The sequence below is a fragment of the Thunnus albacares genome, chromosome 7 (genome assembly GCF_914725855.1).
Source record: "Thunnus albacares chromosome 7, fThuAlb1.1, whole genome shotgun sequence".
Lineage (NCBI taxonomy): Eukaryota > Metazoa > Chordata > Actinopteri > Scombriformes > Scombridae > Thunnus > Thunnus albacares.
This window is the reverse complement of record NC_058112.1, coordinates 7,751,603-7,768,032: the sequence shown is the minus strand read 5'-3', so window position 1 is coordinate 7,768,032 and position 16,430 is coordinate 7,751,603. Positions and strand designations below refer to the sequence as shown.

The window sequence follows — 16,430 nt, the reverse complement described above, 5'->3', positions numbered from 1 at the left end:
ACATCTATTGCATGTCTGTCCGTCCTGGAACAGGGATCCTTCCTCTGTTGCTCTTCCTGAGGTTTCTTCCAGTTTTTTCTTATTTGAATTGAGGGTCTAAGGACAGAGGATGTTGTGTGCTGTATAGATTGTGAAACCCTTGGGGCAAATCTGTGATTTGTGATATTAGGTTATATAAATGAAAATTGTTAGTCGATTGTAATCAAAACATTGTCACATTGAATAATGCTTCATCCTGTGCAGCATATATTGGAGAATAAGATACAACCAACTGTTTTCTTAAAAAGGAAAAAGTAATGTCACATAGGTCAGAGATCATTTACTTACAGTTTAAATGACGTCTTACCAGGAAAAACACTTTTTTCATCTAACAGTAACACTCTTATTGGCAGTATTTCTGTCTCATACAGTCAACAACAAGTTTACAACATACCACATGTTAATGTACATTATGAGTCTAACATGATGTGTCCCGGATGATAAGTGTTAGTCACTGGTGTGTCTGTGCTGTGGTGCACATGTGGCTTCTGCGTCTGCGGGATACGAGTTGCGTATACGTGGAGTGCATGTGTGTGCATCTTGCGTTTACAAAGTGTGTCAATATTCTCAGAGTTGAAATCTAGCTGCTGTGGCTTCTGTTTCTCCACATCTTTCAATACAAGGGTTTGTTTATGAAGCCTGCTCTGTCTGTGTGTGTGTGTGTGTGTGCGCGTGTGTCAGAAAAGCTGCCAGGGGAAATTAGTAAAACCTCCGAACTAACAGAGGTGCGTTCAGAGCGTGAACACAGAGTGCCTTAACACCACCAGAAGGAAACACACTCCCACCTTTATACACTTTATATATTCAGGCAGCCCGCATGTCCCCACATACACATTACCGAATGTAAAACACATGTACATGCACACACATACACACAAGCTCAAAAACACACGCCTGCATCTACACAAGAAACCATAAAACACACACACATGTAAGACAAGTGCCTCAACTTGAGACCCTGCTTATAGAGGGCATACTTCTGTTCACTAACCTCTCCTCCCTCCCCGCAAAAAACATACATATATGTACACACACACACACACGACCTCTGTCATCTCTGCCCCTGCGAGCCAGGAGAGGAAACCCCCCCTGCCGCTACCATGCACACTGCTTTGGGATCACAGGAGGCGATTGTCCTGCCGAGCTGCAAGCAATGAGACTCAATTACGCAATTCTCTGAAACAAATTAGACAAAAGCACTCCTGATGTCTGTGATTATGTGCGTGTGAGCGTGTGTGTACACAAGTTTTAAGAGAACACCAAACAACAGGCCATAAAGAGAACAGGGGGGAGGCAGGACTCTTTTCATTGTATGTTAACCTATAACCTGCACACACGTCAAAATTATTGACATAAGTTTCTTTAACTGCATTGTGAGGAACTTTCATTTACAATCCTTATGTCCTGACCCTGAACATACCTTTAAAACGGACTAGTTCTACACTTTGGGAAATATGCTTATTCACTTTCTTACCAAGAGTTAGGTAAGACGACTGATACCACATACCGTATCTGTTCGTTCAATATAAAGCTGGAACCAGCAGCCAGTTAGCTTTGCATAAGAGGGAAATAGCTAGCCTTGCTCTTTTCAAAAGGTAACAAAATTGAGCGTTCTAGCAACTCTTAAGTTCACTAATTAACATGTTATATCTTTTTGTTTAATTCATACAAAAAACCAAAATGTAAAAGCAACAATTCAATGTTATGGGGGGGTGGGGGGGTTAACTACTCCTCTAAGGCAGTGTTCCCACTTTTTTGTGACCACTGTGACCCCTACTCGCAGACATCAAAAGTTTGTGTAGTATAACTTTGTTTTTTCTTCTTTCCATTTCCATTAATCATACTGTGGCCACTCAGATTTCTCTTCTGAACCATTGGAGGTTCCCAACCCTTTGATTGTGAACCGCTGCTTTGAGGAATATACTGTAATTTATGGTCATTTTCCCCCTATAGCCAAATTATCTGTCAAGTGATAATTGTGCTGGCATGCAAGAGTGGAGTAAGTCAGCCAGAGACATATAGATTTTGGTGACTGTGTTCTCAGAACTTGACAGGTATTTTACACCAACAGGGCAATCTATCAAATCCTCTGTTTATCCCATCCAAACCTGAATCTAAATCCAAACCATAAACTAGCCCACTTCATAGGTGAGGACTTGCAAAATGTGAACATGAAGATATGTGGTACAACAACAACAGCATGTGTATGCGCGCGGACACACACACACACACACACACACACACAAACACACACACACACATACACACACACACACACACACACACAACTCCTCTTAACTTCTCTTCACATCTAAACATTCACAAAGAGAGACATTTATGCAGCCCATGCTGCGGCAGGCCTTGGCCCTTACTGCTGGCCCTGTGTTCATTCACACCAGAATACACTGTGGGCTCTGTGCGGCGCTCTATGAAAAGCCGTGTGTGTGTGTGTGTGTTGCATAGAGATGGAGAGGAGATGAATGCATGGACATGGCTATGGTTTTAAGCAGCTTAATAACTGTGTATTTGTTAAAAAAGACACCTAGTCTTTGCTTCCAAACCATAAAGGAAAGTAAAATGTTAGCGTAGCACCTGGAAACGGAACATACTGTTGACTGAATGTCAATAAGTCTGTGGAGGGTTTAAAATCTTTCCTCTAAGGGCTATGAAATGATTTTATATTGGTTTGGGAACAGTAACACAGGCACTCAAATGTCAGTGTTAAAGTTGTGAAGGTCGATATGGTAGCAACACTCCAGCTGTACGTAGCAAATCTTTTCTGCGGGTATTCAGTTACTCTTAAGTTTAACAATATGCTTGACATGTTATTCTTGGCAAGACAGACTCACTATTTAAACAATGTCCACCCTCTACTAAATCCCAGGCATTACTGAAATAAATAAATACACATAAACGGTAACCCTAACCATTATGAAAACTGGCTTCTTCTGTTGTCAGGTTTGACACAGTGCAGCAATATTTTTGGACTGAAGCTTCCACCGTTCCACTTTTGAGGTTAGTCTATAAGCCCGTTTATGTTTTACCTTTAACAAAGAAAACTTTACAAAGTGAAAAGATAAGCAATCATGACAGCAATCAATTAGAATGATCCAAAAACTAATATAGGTTAAAAAAAAAAGTGGATAAAAACACATCCCACGAAGAAGCTGTGAGTGAAAGGTGGACATTTTTAAAACTTAATGGTGTTCTGCTGATCTAACATTTTAAGGAATCATGTTGGGCTCTCTAAGGGTTACAATAACAAAAGTGCAATCAGACTTTAATTTAAGTCTGCTCCGTGAAACATCTAACTGTTCCTAATGAGAAGAGTCCTGAGGCATACTGTACGGTGTCAGGGCACAGATCAAACATACAGTGTACTGAGGTTTGAGAACATGCAGAGCTGTTTGCCAGGATGGAGTTGACAGGAGGCCAATGAAGCGAAAGAGCCTAGCTAAAGCTTTCTGGTTCACTGACAGAAGACTGAGATGTTTCTCAGTATAAGAAAAGAGGAATTGTTACTATACTAGAATAACACCTATTCTCTTATACATGTCAGCTGGTGTTAAATCTGACCGATTCTGAATGTTTGACTGATTTAAAAAAAATTCTGTTCCAATATATCAACCAATATTTGTTTTTCCAATGTTAATATATGGTATTAACAAACATTTCTGAATATTATTAACTCAAACATACCTCTGGCTTTTCTTGTTCTGCCATTACTTATTGCTTGATGTACAGTCCAGACGGTTGGTATTTGGACAGTTAGACATTTATTTGTTCTTCAGGCTCTGTGTTTCAACACATTCGATTTGAAATTAAAATAATAGATTCTACATTAAAGAGCCAAGTCTGAGCTTTACTTTTAGTAAGTTTACATCAATATAGGAAGAACTGTGTGGGAGATATAAACCTTTTAACACATGATGCCCAAACTTTAGTGGTTCAAAAGTAATTGGACACTTGGCTACTAAATGTTTCTTGGGTAACTGTGTGTTGTTTCAACATTAGTTCATGCACAAAAGAGAAAACTAATGAAATTTGAAGAAACCATATTATGTCAAAGGTGGACAACATTCATTGCACCAGATTTGATTTTCATTATCGATCCTATTTAGTTTTTACTTCACTAAACAATAGAAAACAACATAACTTCAAGTGATAAAATAAAAACATTTGATCCAGATAATATTCTATGCACTAGTCTGTCACCACATAAATTACACATCCAAGTCTCAAAACCCTCCTCCCATCATGACAAAAGACCAAAATGTGTTTGAGCACAAACACTATTAATTCAACATTTAACATTTAGAAAGTTGTCATTTACACAATGTAAAACCTCTGGCTTTTTCCATGGAGGGAACACACTCATTACCAGGGTGGAGAGACACACAAACATCAAGCACTGATTCATGTGCATGTGTTTGTGTGAGTGTATGTTAGTGCATGTGTGTGTGTGTGTGTGTGTGTGTGTGTGTGGTTGTTGGCAATATTAACACACATTTAAGAGAGAGGAAGGGAAAGAGTGAGAGGAAGAGTGATGTCTTAATATTGTGGTGTATTCTGTACTAATAAGCTGTTTGGATTTCTGTGGGAAACAGTGTGTGCATGTTCACTTGAATATGTCTTCGCTGACGAGTAAAAACTTTCTATTTCCAAAAAGCCGACATTTCACAAACTGAGAAACCGCTGGTGATATGAGCTTTGCTCTGCATTTTTGTATTCATCCACAAGGTTTATAATATGTTTAATCAGCCCAAAGTTTGTTTTGATTCATGTATTTCTTGCAGATGTATACATTCACTTGGAGGAAGCTTCAAGTGTCCGCATCACACTTGTGTAAGTTGAATATTGGACCAGGATTAGCTTCCGAACTAGTTGTGATGTCACAAATCATGCTCGTAGACCTGCCACTTCAAATCTGATTTTTCAATTAGCAGAAAGAAACTTTCCACTGCCAGCAGATAAATGTGAAAACAGCCTTCTAGTGTCAAACTCTGCATTTACATCATTCTGCTCAGTGACGCTCAAACATTCAATTGTAGGAACAGGAAGAAAAACATATTTTGAGTGGAGGGAGACTTTAACAATTCAATTCACTTCTTCTTTGAGAAGGTTAAGCTGCTGTTTTTGGCATGAACTTTAATGCTCTGATTTGCCTTATTCTTGTTATATCTTATTTCCTTTGCTCTAGCTTTATTACATCTCTAAGGTAGTTCAGTCTTTTCTCGCTCTATTCAGTGTCTGACTGTGTGGTTCATAAACCATCACATTCACCACTCTCCAGTTACAAGTTTTTCACTCAGCAGCACTGATATCTATGTGCACATGGCCTCAGTGTGAGTGCTTGTCTAGGTGCTTCTCTGCACATTTCTGTGTCATTACCTTCACCTCTCTGTGAGTGTGTGAGTGTGTGTGTGTGTGTGTGGTAAAGGCGGGACTCACTGTCTGCTGCTGTGCTGCCATTGGGCAGCGAGCCCAGATCAACAACCATGCCGTCCAGACAGACGTTGAGCTCGCCTCCCGCTACAACCGAGCCTTTGTTCTCCGTCTGCAGCACCAGACTCAGCTGGACATTCTCCACTAGAGGGGGGAGACAGAATGACACAGAGAGAGGATGAGTGGTTGCGAAGGTAGAAAACAAAGGTGGCAGGGAGAGGAAGAGAGGTTGAGTTGGAGGGAATGGAGAAAGTGAGGACAGAAGGAAATAGGACATCCTCTGTTATTGCTCTACAATGAGACAACAGTGTGAGCTCATAGTGTATTATCTTCCACAGTGATATCAGTGAAGGGTCAGCCAACTCCGCTGACACATACATGACCACAAGAAGAGGTATTAGACACGTTGGACAATGGAGCTGAGCCTGGGCTGAGTCTTCACTTCCTCTACGATCAGACTATATCCGATTTACATATTTTAACTGTGTCACCTCTACACATATCTTATTTGAATAAAATGTGTTTTTGTACCAGAGCCGACTCAAGAAACCAGACATATGAAGCACTAAATGAAAGAATTTGGAACAAAGCCAATAAGACATATCACATCCATCTATACTGGGGGTCAGAAACCTCATGGTAATGTATCTCCTTACACAATCAGTATGGAGAGTATGGAGAATTCAAAACGCACAGCTTGATGGCACATTTAAGCAACGGAGTCCTTAAGGGCATTACATCATGTTGCTCAATCTCCTCCAACGCAGGATTGAACAGCTTCTAGCAAGTTATTCATGCCTATTATTTGGAAAAACAAGATTTGATATGATATCTCCAAGTTAGGCTAAATGTTGAAAGAAATTAGAATTAAAGAGGGAACCTGAATGAGTCTGGTAAATGTACTGACTGTGTAAATGTTACCTTGACATTTACACAAATGTCATTGATATATTGGATTGACATCAATCTGATAAAAGTCATATATAATTTGGATTTGGAAGATAATTCACATATTCCAACAGAAGATTTAAACATATATGCTCAGGACAATGCAAGCAATCCTCCTGGAAGAATATTATCAGCTGTTTCAGTACTAAACATCGACACAGTGACACAGAAGCTTAACAGTCAGTTTATAGACGGACTAGTTTTAGTACAATATATTTAGATAAACTGATGAAGTTTAAAGCCTCCGCAAATTATTTTGTACAAGTGAATAAAATACATTTTCAAGACTGACTTTCACTTTAAGACTAAAACTGTGTCGGGTTGTTGTTGTTGTTGTTTAGTGGAGCATTCAGGTGATCCTCATCAGCTCATGATAAGTAAATATCATGTGACCCCGCCATGTTTACCAGGCATTTACCCCCAGGTGGTCATAATTTACTGGTAAACATATCATTTGAAGGGGACCACTGAAAAGCTACTGTAAAGTGCCAACAAAGGAAGCCAGGCATGAACTCCACTGTTGTTATATGGATAAATTATATGCGGGCAACTTCCTGGAAATTACCTTGGAAATATTTGACTTTATGTGTTTACAGGGAGCAGCCAAACACTCTTCAGAAGCTCAGAAGAACACGCTTGTGTTCTGCGGCTGGATCCAGCCTTCAGAGGGTCCAGCTACTGTTCTTTGTATTGATAGAGTTGTTAATTACTGGACGCACTTCAACACAGCAGGGGAGTAGGACAACACTCGGTCTCCTCTCTAATCTTATTCTCTCTTTACCCGTTTTCCAATTCTGTACATCCTTTGTATTTCATTTCCTGTGTTCATATTTGTTATATATCATCATTCTCATTTGCTAATATTCTGCATATAAGTTAGGTTATACCTTATTAGAAACTGTGGAGAAATAAATCTCAATATGTATCCTTCCGACTTAAGAAATTGGTGTAGTCCTTCACGGGTTAGACTTTCTAAGTGTGTGTGTGCGTGCGTGTCCTTACTCTTGCCATCATGTGTGCGCAGTGTGTCCAGCAGGTCTATGGTGGCGCTGCCCAGTAACTCCTTCCTCAGGGTGTGGCAGCTCCACAACTTGAGATCCAGACGACTCTGAGGCGTCACGTTACTGTAAAACACACAAAGTAACACACACACACACACTGTCAACTCAGCAGTTACCACACATCCTTAAAAATACATCACATCATGCCTATCAGTACATCTAATCAGTTGTGCACTAATACCAGCATAAAGCACTCTTGCTACATACTGACGCAGTCATCTCCAGCTTTCTCTGACTTTCAGTAAAGCTGTATTTTATTTCTGAGTCCGGTTTTATATTCCTTATTTTCCAAATCCATCTGCTACTATGTCACAATTCCCGTCTTACTTTTACTTTCATTTTCACAGCAGAATCAGCCCTACTCGAACTAAATGCGTGCACTTACACTAAAATGAAATATTCTGACATTTGAAACCTTTTCCTTCGTTGCACAGCGTGTATACGTACACACATAACACAGTAGAATGGATGCAATGTTTCTTTATGTTCCATATAATTGTTTGCACAGGTTTACGAACAATAAAATACAGGATTCTATAAAAGTCAGTGTGTGTGAGTAATGGTGCTCTCACAGGGTGAGGTCTTCGTTCCACTGCAGCTCGAGGTGTCCGCTGCGTTTGCCTGTTTTTTTTGTTTCGCTGGTCAGTCCGTCTGCAGTCACCTCAACGAAGGAGCTGAGCCGAGAGTGACGGTTTGGCAGCTTGGGAGACTGAGGCTTCGCTGAAACCACTGCGCAAACACACATAAAGAAAAACATTAAGGGCAATAAAAAGGAGTACATTAGAATATGTGGGGACTGAGGAGGGTGCTCTTTTTGTGATCAGAGATTAGTAGAGTTGAGGAGTCTAGAGTACACACTGTAACAGCAGCCAAAGTCCAACCACAATAAGGAATCTTTTTCTGTTTTGGGGCCAGTAAGATTAGGTCATCTGCAAACAGAGGCCTTCAAATTAAGTATCTAACAGTGGAAACACAAACACTAGAAAAGCTCCAGCTCATCCAAAACACAGCAGCCAGCATCCTCATGGTTACACACACAGTTGAACACATTACTCTAGTATTAAATCACTTTGTTGTAATGTCCCAGTGCAATACAAAATCTATTTCAAAATTGTACATTTAGTCTTTACTCCCCCAGTATATTTATGAGTTGCTCACTGACTACGGTCCAGTCAGACCTCATCACGTGGTGGTTTTCAAACTGTATCCACAGTAAGATCCAGATCTGCTGTGCGTGCTTTAAATGACTTTGGTCCTGTTCCTGGAACAAAACTGCCCAATAACCTGAGATCTCTCACAACTGTGTCCACATTCAAAAGCTAACTGAAAAGCATTTTTTCAGTCTTAGGATTAGTTAACAGTAGGAGTGTATTTAACTGTGTGTGTGTGTGTATGTGGTTTATGTCTGTAGGGAGAATGTGGTCCTTTGGGTGGGTGGGGCGGTTATTCATGTAAAGCACATCAAGTTTACTTGAAATAAGAATATATACCAGTAAATGAAATTATCTTGTCTGACTAAATGTTCCACGGATCTTGTCAATTCATTGATATATATACAGTTATATATTAAACCAGGTTGGACTTTACGCCAGTGCTTTGGGGGGAAGTAATCTATTTGAGAATATTTCATGCTTTTATATGCTGTTTCAGTTACATCCTATCCTAGTCTCATTCAGCAGCAACTTGCCAGTGCCTGTTTGAGTCAAAAGCTTTATGAAAAATGAAAAGCGGGGGAGAAAAAAAATGTTATTTTGCTGGACATGTCTGCGCCAAAAGTGACTCTGATATCATGTTTCTTCATTTCATTGCTCATGTCTCATTGTAATTACATAACCTCATTGCTCAGGTTAGGTAATTACAGTGTTAATGCTAAAGAGCAGCTCTGTGAAACATGATAACTACTGTTATCAAAGCTTCAGAGACTAAAAAGAAAGCAGTTAGCTCTGTTGGATCAAGGGTTGAAAACTTTATGAGACAACTCTATAAACTTCATGACATGATGTTAAACTGAGATTATTTTTCTAATGCTTGTCAGACGATTAAACATCAGATATTTTAACCACTTAAGCTTGATGTAACTGGTGTAACTGATCGGTGAGGAAGCAGCCTGACAGTGATCTGTTTTCAGTCAGACCTGAGGATGGCAGTTTTTGGTTCTGGCAGCATCAATGTGTGTTGATGGTGGGGTGAGCAAACAAATAAATATAGACATCGCCCTCTAGTGGAAGAAATACAAAGATGTGGGGTTTCAGGAAATAACACAGTCATGATGAGGTCTAGATGTTAAAACAAAAAAACATTCCAGCCAAAAAAAAAAAACTGGTGCAAGGATACCAAAGGGCATTCTTCATCCCTGTTGGAAAGTTTCAGGACTTTTCCTCAGCAGTTGGACTGTGACTAAGTTACTAAGTTGTACATTAAGTGTTGTCTTATTCTCAACATTTCCCTCTTTGAAAGTTGATGAAACTTATGGTTCCTCTCTGAACACACCTCTTCCATGATATTTCCAGGGATGCAAACAGGTAAGGGGTAAAAAAAAAAGGTGAACATTTGTCTTTGGTCACTATAACTACAATAAAACAATGAAAAAAATAATGCTACTACCAATGAGGAAACAACAGAGTGTTACTGTAATGCTCTGTTGTTTACAATATGTATCTAATAAACTAAGGGGGCCATTATTGCCGCGTATCACTTCATCTTCTCCGTATCTTGGTGTGAAGTTTGAGGTAAACAGATAAACAGTGCCATGAAAAAAAAAAAAAAACACGCTGACTTAGCACTTGTAGAAATCAAACCATTTGTCATTTTGCTGTTGTCTGTTGTTTTGCTGTTGTCATGGTCACACACAAGACGCACTTCGAGACACACATTAGAGGTTCTCGGCGTTGACATGAGTAGATGCTTCCAAACCACATAATTGGATTTCTGCGCTCCAAACCGAGGATTTATATCGCTGAAGTTAAAATGAACCAATTCTCCTCAGATCTACACAAATCTGGTAGGTGACCTGTTTTGATCTGAAAACGGCAAATTTCACTGAAAGGTGATGACCTCACATCTATGTATTTCACTTAGTCACAGCACTGTTGGGAACACCGCAACTGGGGGTAAAAGTCTACAGCTGGGCTCAGACAGGCTTGTTGTTGGCCTGCTGAGAATCGCATGTGTCAGTCATCAGACCCAATTTGTTTGTCCTCAGCCATTTCTGGATTCGAGATAATTGGTTGGATGAATAAATAATGACGATGAGAAAAAGAAGGGGAGAGAAAAAAAAAAGTTTCTGTGTTCCATCTCATCGCGGACGAGCGCTGGCTGAGACAGGTTGATGATCTCTGAACTCAAACATCTAGCATAACAAAATGTGACTCATCAGCAGCTCTCTGGAAAGGAGAAGGAAGTGACACAGAGAAGGTGGAAGAGCGCCAGAAATTAAAAGAATGAAAAGTAGGTTTTGACAGAGCGAGAGGAGGTGAGAGGGAAGGAGAAAAGGTGGATAGTGAGAGAAGATCAATGGCAGAGTGAGAGTGAGGAGGCAAGTCAGAACTCGAACGATTAACAGTGAATCACACTGAGGGTTCTTTTTTATTAACTGTTAACTGTGAATGAATAAAATGAGACTCAAAATAAAATAATAAAAATAATTGCTGATAAAATAATGCAGATACTTTAAAAACTTTAAAAAATAGACAAAAAAGACATTCCCCATATTATATGATAGTAATATGAGGACTATAGATGTTATGTTTTTGAGTGCATGTTTGCATGATATGGACTAAGCCAAAGTGCAAGATTACCATATAATAAGCTAATACATGTGACATATTGTGTCTGAAAACCAAAACAACTGAACTCCAGAGTCAGTCTATAATTCTCCCAGAGCGATTCCTTTATATAATGTGTCTCCATAATGCATGAGAATATGACTGTTTTATGTGATGGAGAATATTTTTATCCACAGTGAGCTAAAGAATGCACATATACTGTTAAGATTGTTTTTGCTTTTTTTCTAGTATTTCTTTATTTCATGTTTATATGTTATGTTTCTTCTCTCTTCTAAAAAAAAATATACACATATATACACACACACACACACACACACACGTACACGTTAGTTGCATGTCATCCTCCACCCACTGTTTTTCCTGTCTGCATTTCTACTTTAAATATCACATTAAAAAAAGAACAGTATTTGCTGAGACGTGTTAACACATCACTACATAAAAGCCAAAACAGGTATGTTAAACGATCAGACCTCTTTTTAGCAATGTCCCTAAAAAGATCTCAGCAATTAAATTGCTGCTACAAAAATAAGGCCCAAATTGTCATAAACCTAAAGTAGCCTTTAAAACTAGAATATGTTTTATCCTAAAAGGAAATACACACTGAGATAATAGTTTTTTTATGTATGATACTATTATCAATCAACATAGTGTGTGCTAAGGCGTTAGCATGGAGCACAAAAGGCAATCTTCTACCAGACGAGCATCGACTATTTTCATCACCACTATACAGTCACATTCACACTGCAGGACGAAGTGATTTGCATCGTCTCTTCATACCGTAAGTGACTCAGATCTGTTTTCGTAGTGAAAGAAAAACTTCTTCCCAATCACTTGTGTGTTCCTAAAGCTGATCCGTATCAATAAACATTCACATCAGAAACCATGTCATCTGTACATCCATCCGACACAACATTTATCATACCTCCATGCTGGTGACAGCTGTGACAGAGGTGTTCCACTGATAGACAGAGAGGTGTTACACCGTGTAATTACCGGGAATGTTGCTTCAATACAAGCATAACTTGAAGTGATGTAACTGAAAGCAAATAAAAAGGCTGAACAGAGCCACAGGGGAACAAAGCTGCACTGTAGAGACGATGGTAACAGCATTAAGAAGTGGCCACTGCTGGATAGTGTGTCAACATTACAATGAGCTGGACTGTGTTTCATGTGATAAACCAACCGAGTGTGAATCCACTTGAGTATACTGGAATTTACATCATTGCCAGTGTCGTTTGCTCAGGCTGGTCAGATTAAAAGGATGACTTGTTTAGGATGATACTGGTTCATGTAATATAAATTGAATGACCAGAAAATGGGCTAAAAACTTAGTGTAATCTGTTAAAGGGGACATATTGTGCTTTTTGTGATTTTGTTATTTATATACTGTTATGATGTTGGATATATAACGCTAAACATGGTCAAAGTTCTAAAACTTGTAGAAATGATCCATCTAAGTCAAAAGCCAGGGCTTCAATCTGCACTTTGTTTGCAACATTTCTTTCTATCCTGCTGACGAGCTGACATTGGCTTGACGCACATGCCCATAAATGGCCATTTGTTGAGTAGCATTGGTTGCTAAGGTTGTTGCTAAGGTTTTTCGTGTGTTGTTTGTGTTGTCCACTCTCATTTACGACTCGAACATGTATGGATGTATTTGAGAAGTTGACATTTCGAGTAAAGAGCAACAAAGAGAAGTGAAATCCTGCCACTATGGTTTGTTAATGTAGCTGCTGGAAGTCAGCCGGCACACTGCTTCCAACAGCTAACCAATCAGAAGAGAGTGGGCTCATCGCGGTAGGGGCCTTAAAGAGACGGGAGCTAAAACAGTCTGTTTCAGACAGAGGCTGAACTGAGGGGCTGCATTAAGGGTCAGCATAAGATAAATAAGGAGCTTTTTGAAATGTAAATAATGCAAAGATATTCCAGTAGATCCCCATATTAAAAATATAGGCCTAGAAATGTACAGAATATGTCCCCTTTAAATACTGATTGAGTGGTGTGTGCAACACAACACAACGGATGCCACAAGACTGTTCTGTGCCACTCAAGAGTATTTGATAGTTAAGATAAGGCATACACAAATCGACATTTATTTGACACCATCTGATTTGTCCTGATTCTATTCCCGTTTAATACAGTACACACTGTGAAACTGCTGCACATCCTCTCTGAACAAAGCATGAACATAATGTTAGCTGTGTAAACAATAAGAGACCGGTTTTTAAAGTGCAATTCTGACCATAAGTGGTGAGTGCTATTGACAAAAGGGATATAGATTCTGAGGTGTTAGACTGGCTTTTTTTTTTTTTTTTAAAAACAGGAAGAAGTTCAAGTTGAGAGGTTTCATAACGTGGTGTGTAATACAGAGAGGATATCCACATATCCACACATACTGATTCAAGTGCAGAAATGTGTCACCATGACTAAATAGATGAAGGACAGGGAGGCTCCTTACAGAAATTTGAATACTTTTACTTAGCTGGAAATGAAACACACAAACACTCTGCTTGATCTCCTGTTTTGGTTTCATATTGGAGGGAAACTCCCCAATATTATTTGCATTATGTTACTGTTAGGAATGAGTTGACAGGAAATGATTTTTTACCTTTCAAGATCAGTTGAGACTTTTCAGTGGTCTGGGCACCGCCAGGTCTGTTCACACTGGCAGTTGCCATGACATCACAGCTCTGCAACACAAACAATATCACAACACATTTTCACTGCATCACACAATGACAACGAATATTAACAAAAAATAGCTATATTGTCTTTTAGCAGCCTAGCCAAATGTTTATATGTATATCAATAACAGCAGAGATGACAGATTTTTCTACTCCATCAAACGCATGAGTGCCAAAACCTTCAGACTGACCAGAACGACATCACCTTGAGCAAAGTCAGAGATGTAGACTGCAGAGTTTACTGCAAAAGAGACCTGCATATGTTTTAACAATACACATCAAAACTGAACTTTTATCTGGAGATATTGTTGATGCTGATGTTTGCTGTGTAGATCGAGAAAACACTCTGACCCTAAAACTGGTTTGTGCTTGTGTGTGTGGGGGTAGAGGGGGGTTGGGTCCTCATCCTGTTATGAGTGTAACGTTTCTTGCTGCAGCATCAAGGTGACTTGCTGTTGGCATCTCAGCCTGAGAGCAGACAAAACGTGATGCATGGCCAGATGTGACCTGGCCACAATCAAAGCGAATCATTAGGTGATTAATTAACCAAATGGCCACCTGAGGTCTGTCTCAAGGCTTCACACAGACAGATGACAACAAAAGCGAACACCATTTTCTGACAACCTTGTGAAACAAGCTGACCGACACCGCGGCGTTAGTTAAATCCGGTTTCACTCCACACAGACTGATACAGATCGACCTGCTGCACACATCACATTGTCCGTGGATTTAAATACCCTTGGCTGCTGCGCATAAAAAACACAAACACGGAAGATGATCAAGGCATTTCTGTACATCACTGTCAAGTGGCACTAAGAACACATTAACACTTCCGGTAATGTTTTCCAAAATACATTTTTAAGAAGCAAATATAACTCTGTTGCAACGTGTTGTGACTTACGCAATGCCTGTGAGGCAAACCTGTTATGAGAGAAATTAGCATCAAGTCGTTACCATGTAGTATTGTGTACAACACAATACTTGTTTTCACACCACTAAGACCACTTACGCTTGTACTTTGAAGGAAAGGTCAAAACATTTCCGGTCCGATGTGGCTAACTTTAACTGTCTTGACCTAAAAGAAGCTAACTGTTAGCTGGCAAGCTTCGTATGTGGATTTAATAAAAGGACATGTCGATAAAACCTGTTCTAATGATCCGACAACAAGTAAAGCAGCATTGGTAGTTGGGTGGTTCATGTCAGAACGCAGTATATGTACTGACACACCCAGAAAATAAGGTTTAAATGTGGTCTTTCGCGTACCTTTCTCAGCTGTGCTCCGCCGCTGTCGCTAGTGAACTTTCATTTCCGCCTCAGTGACGATACCACGTGACCTGTGGAATATGTTGTTTTTTTTTCGTTGCACAAAGGATTGTGGGTCATAATTTGTGATAAACATAATTTCATATCGCTTTATTTATCATACATATTTCAAATCAAAGCCGCACTTACAAGCAGATAAAATAAAATATATAACAAAAGCCAACATTTCAGTAAGGAGTGAAACATACAGTAGAACAAATCAAACAAGAGTCAAAATATAATTCCAAAAATATCAAAACATTGGAGTAAATTTAATGGCAATGAGCTTCCAATACAACCCAATACATTTTTAATGGATTTTGCATAGTACTTATTCAATTGCTTTTATTTTAAAGATAACATTTTATTGATTGGAAATTCAGGTGTCACAGCAGCTGAGCAAGAGTCTGAATAAACATACATAGAATAAGACTAAAAAATCGAATAAAATGTAGAATAAAATAAAGACTATAATACAAAATAAAATAGAGAGACCGTAGTAGGAGAGAGAGAGACATTTTTGGCCACTTCAGGGCAGCAGAAGAAGATGAAATCACAGCATTGGCATATTATCATTTTAAAATGTTGATAAGACTAACATGTTACCAACCTGTTGCCTATAACACACTCAGCTGGCATGGAGCAACATTAGCTTTCATTTTGGTGTGGTTTTACTGGCTACTGGACAAATATAAGGTCAACAGGCTGATAACTCCTGAGGGAAACATCTGGATCTTTAACTGCTATATTCACCAGCTAGTCACTGACTTTGTCTACTCTGCTATTTGGTGATTGTCATGTAGAGTATGGTGGTTTTATCACAGCCTTTTCCCTGAAAACAATTGTCAGCTGAATACTAGACAAAGAGGAACGTACATACATCTGCAGAATTGGGTGATAATTCTCTGTGGGTAAATCACTACAAGTGACCCCTTTCATTTTAGCTCACATGGTTAAATAGTGTCTGGCCTTCTATTCAAGTGTAAACCATTTCTTTACAGTAACATGTGAATGAAAAGACAATACAGTTTGAGTAGCCCGAGCACTATGGGCAGCTTCATGCAAAGTAGAATTTCCTCTTCAGTCCTATTCACAAAGTTGCTGAGCAAGAAGAATGATGCTGAGAGAAAGGGTGGAGTGGACCCTGTTGCTATGAATGTGTGTGT

At 39.3% G+C, this 16,430-nt stretch overlaps 1 protein-coding gene across 2 annotated transcripts in view; it reads right to left on the bottom strand.

Moving 5' to 3' along the window:
* wwp2 (WW domain containing E3 ubiquitin protein ligase 2) overlaps positions 1–15,330 on the bottom strand; it is a 63,454-nt gene extending 48,124 nt beyond the window's left edge. For both annotated transcript variants that reach the window (XM_044356112.1, XM_044356114.1), the window contains exons 1-5: positions 15,226–15,330; positions 13,887–13,968; positions 8,066–8,222; positions 7,435–7,556; positions 5,491–5,628 (exon numbers count right to left, since the gene is read on the bottom strand). In XM_044356112.1, coding sequence (XP_044212047.1) covers positions 5,491–5,628; positions 7,435–7,556; positions 8,066–8,222; positions 13,887–13,956 — 487 coding nt within the window. In that variant the 5' untranslated portion in view covers positions 13,957–13,968; positions 15,226–15,330. The remainder of the gene's footprint in view (positions 1–5,490; positions 5,629–7,434; positions 7,557–8,065; positions 8,223–13,886; positions 13,969–15,225) is intronic.
* Positions 15,331–16,430: the final 1,100 nt, after the last annotated feature.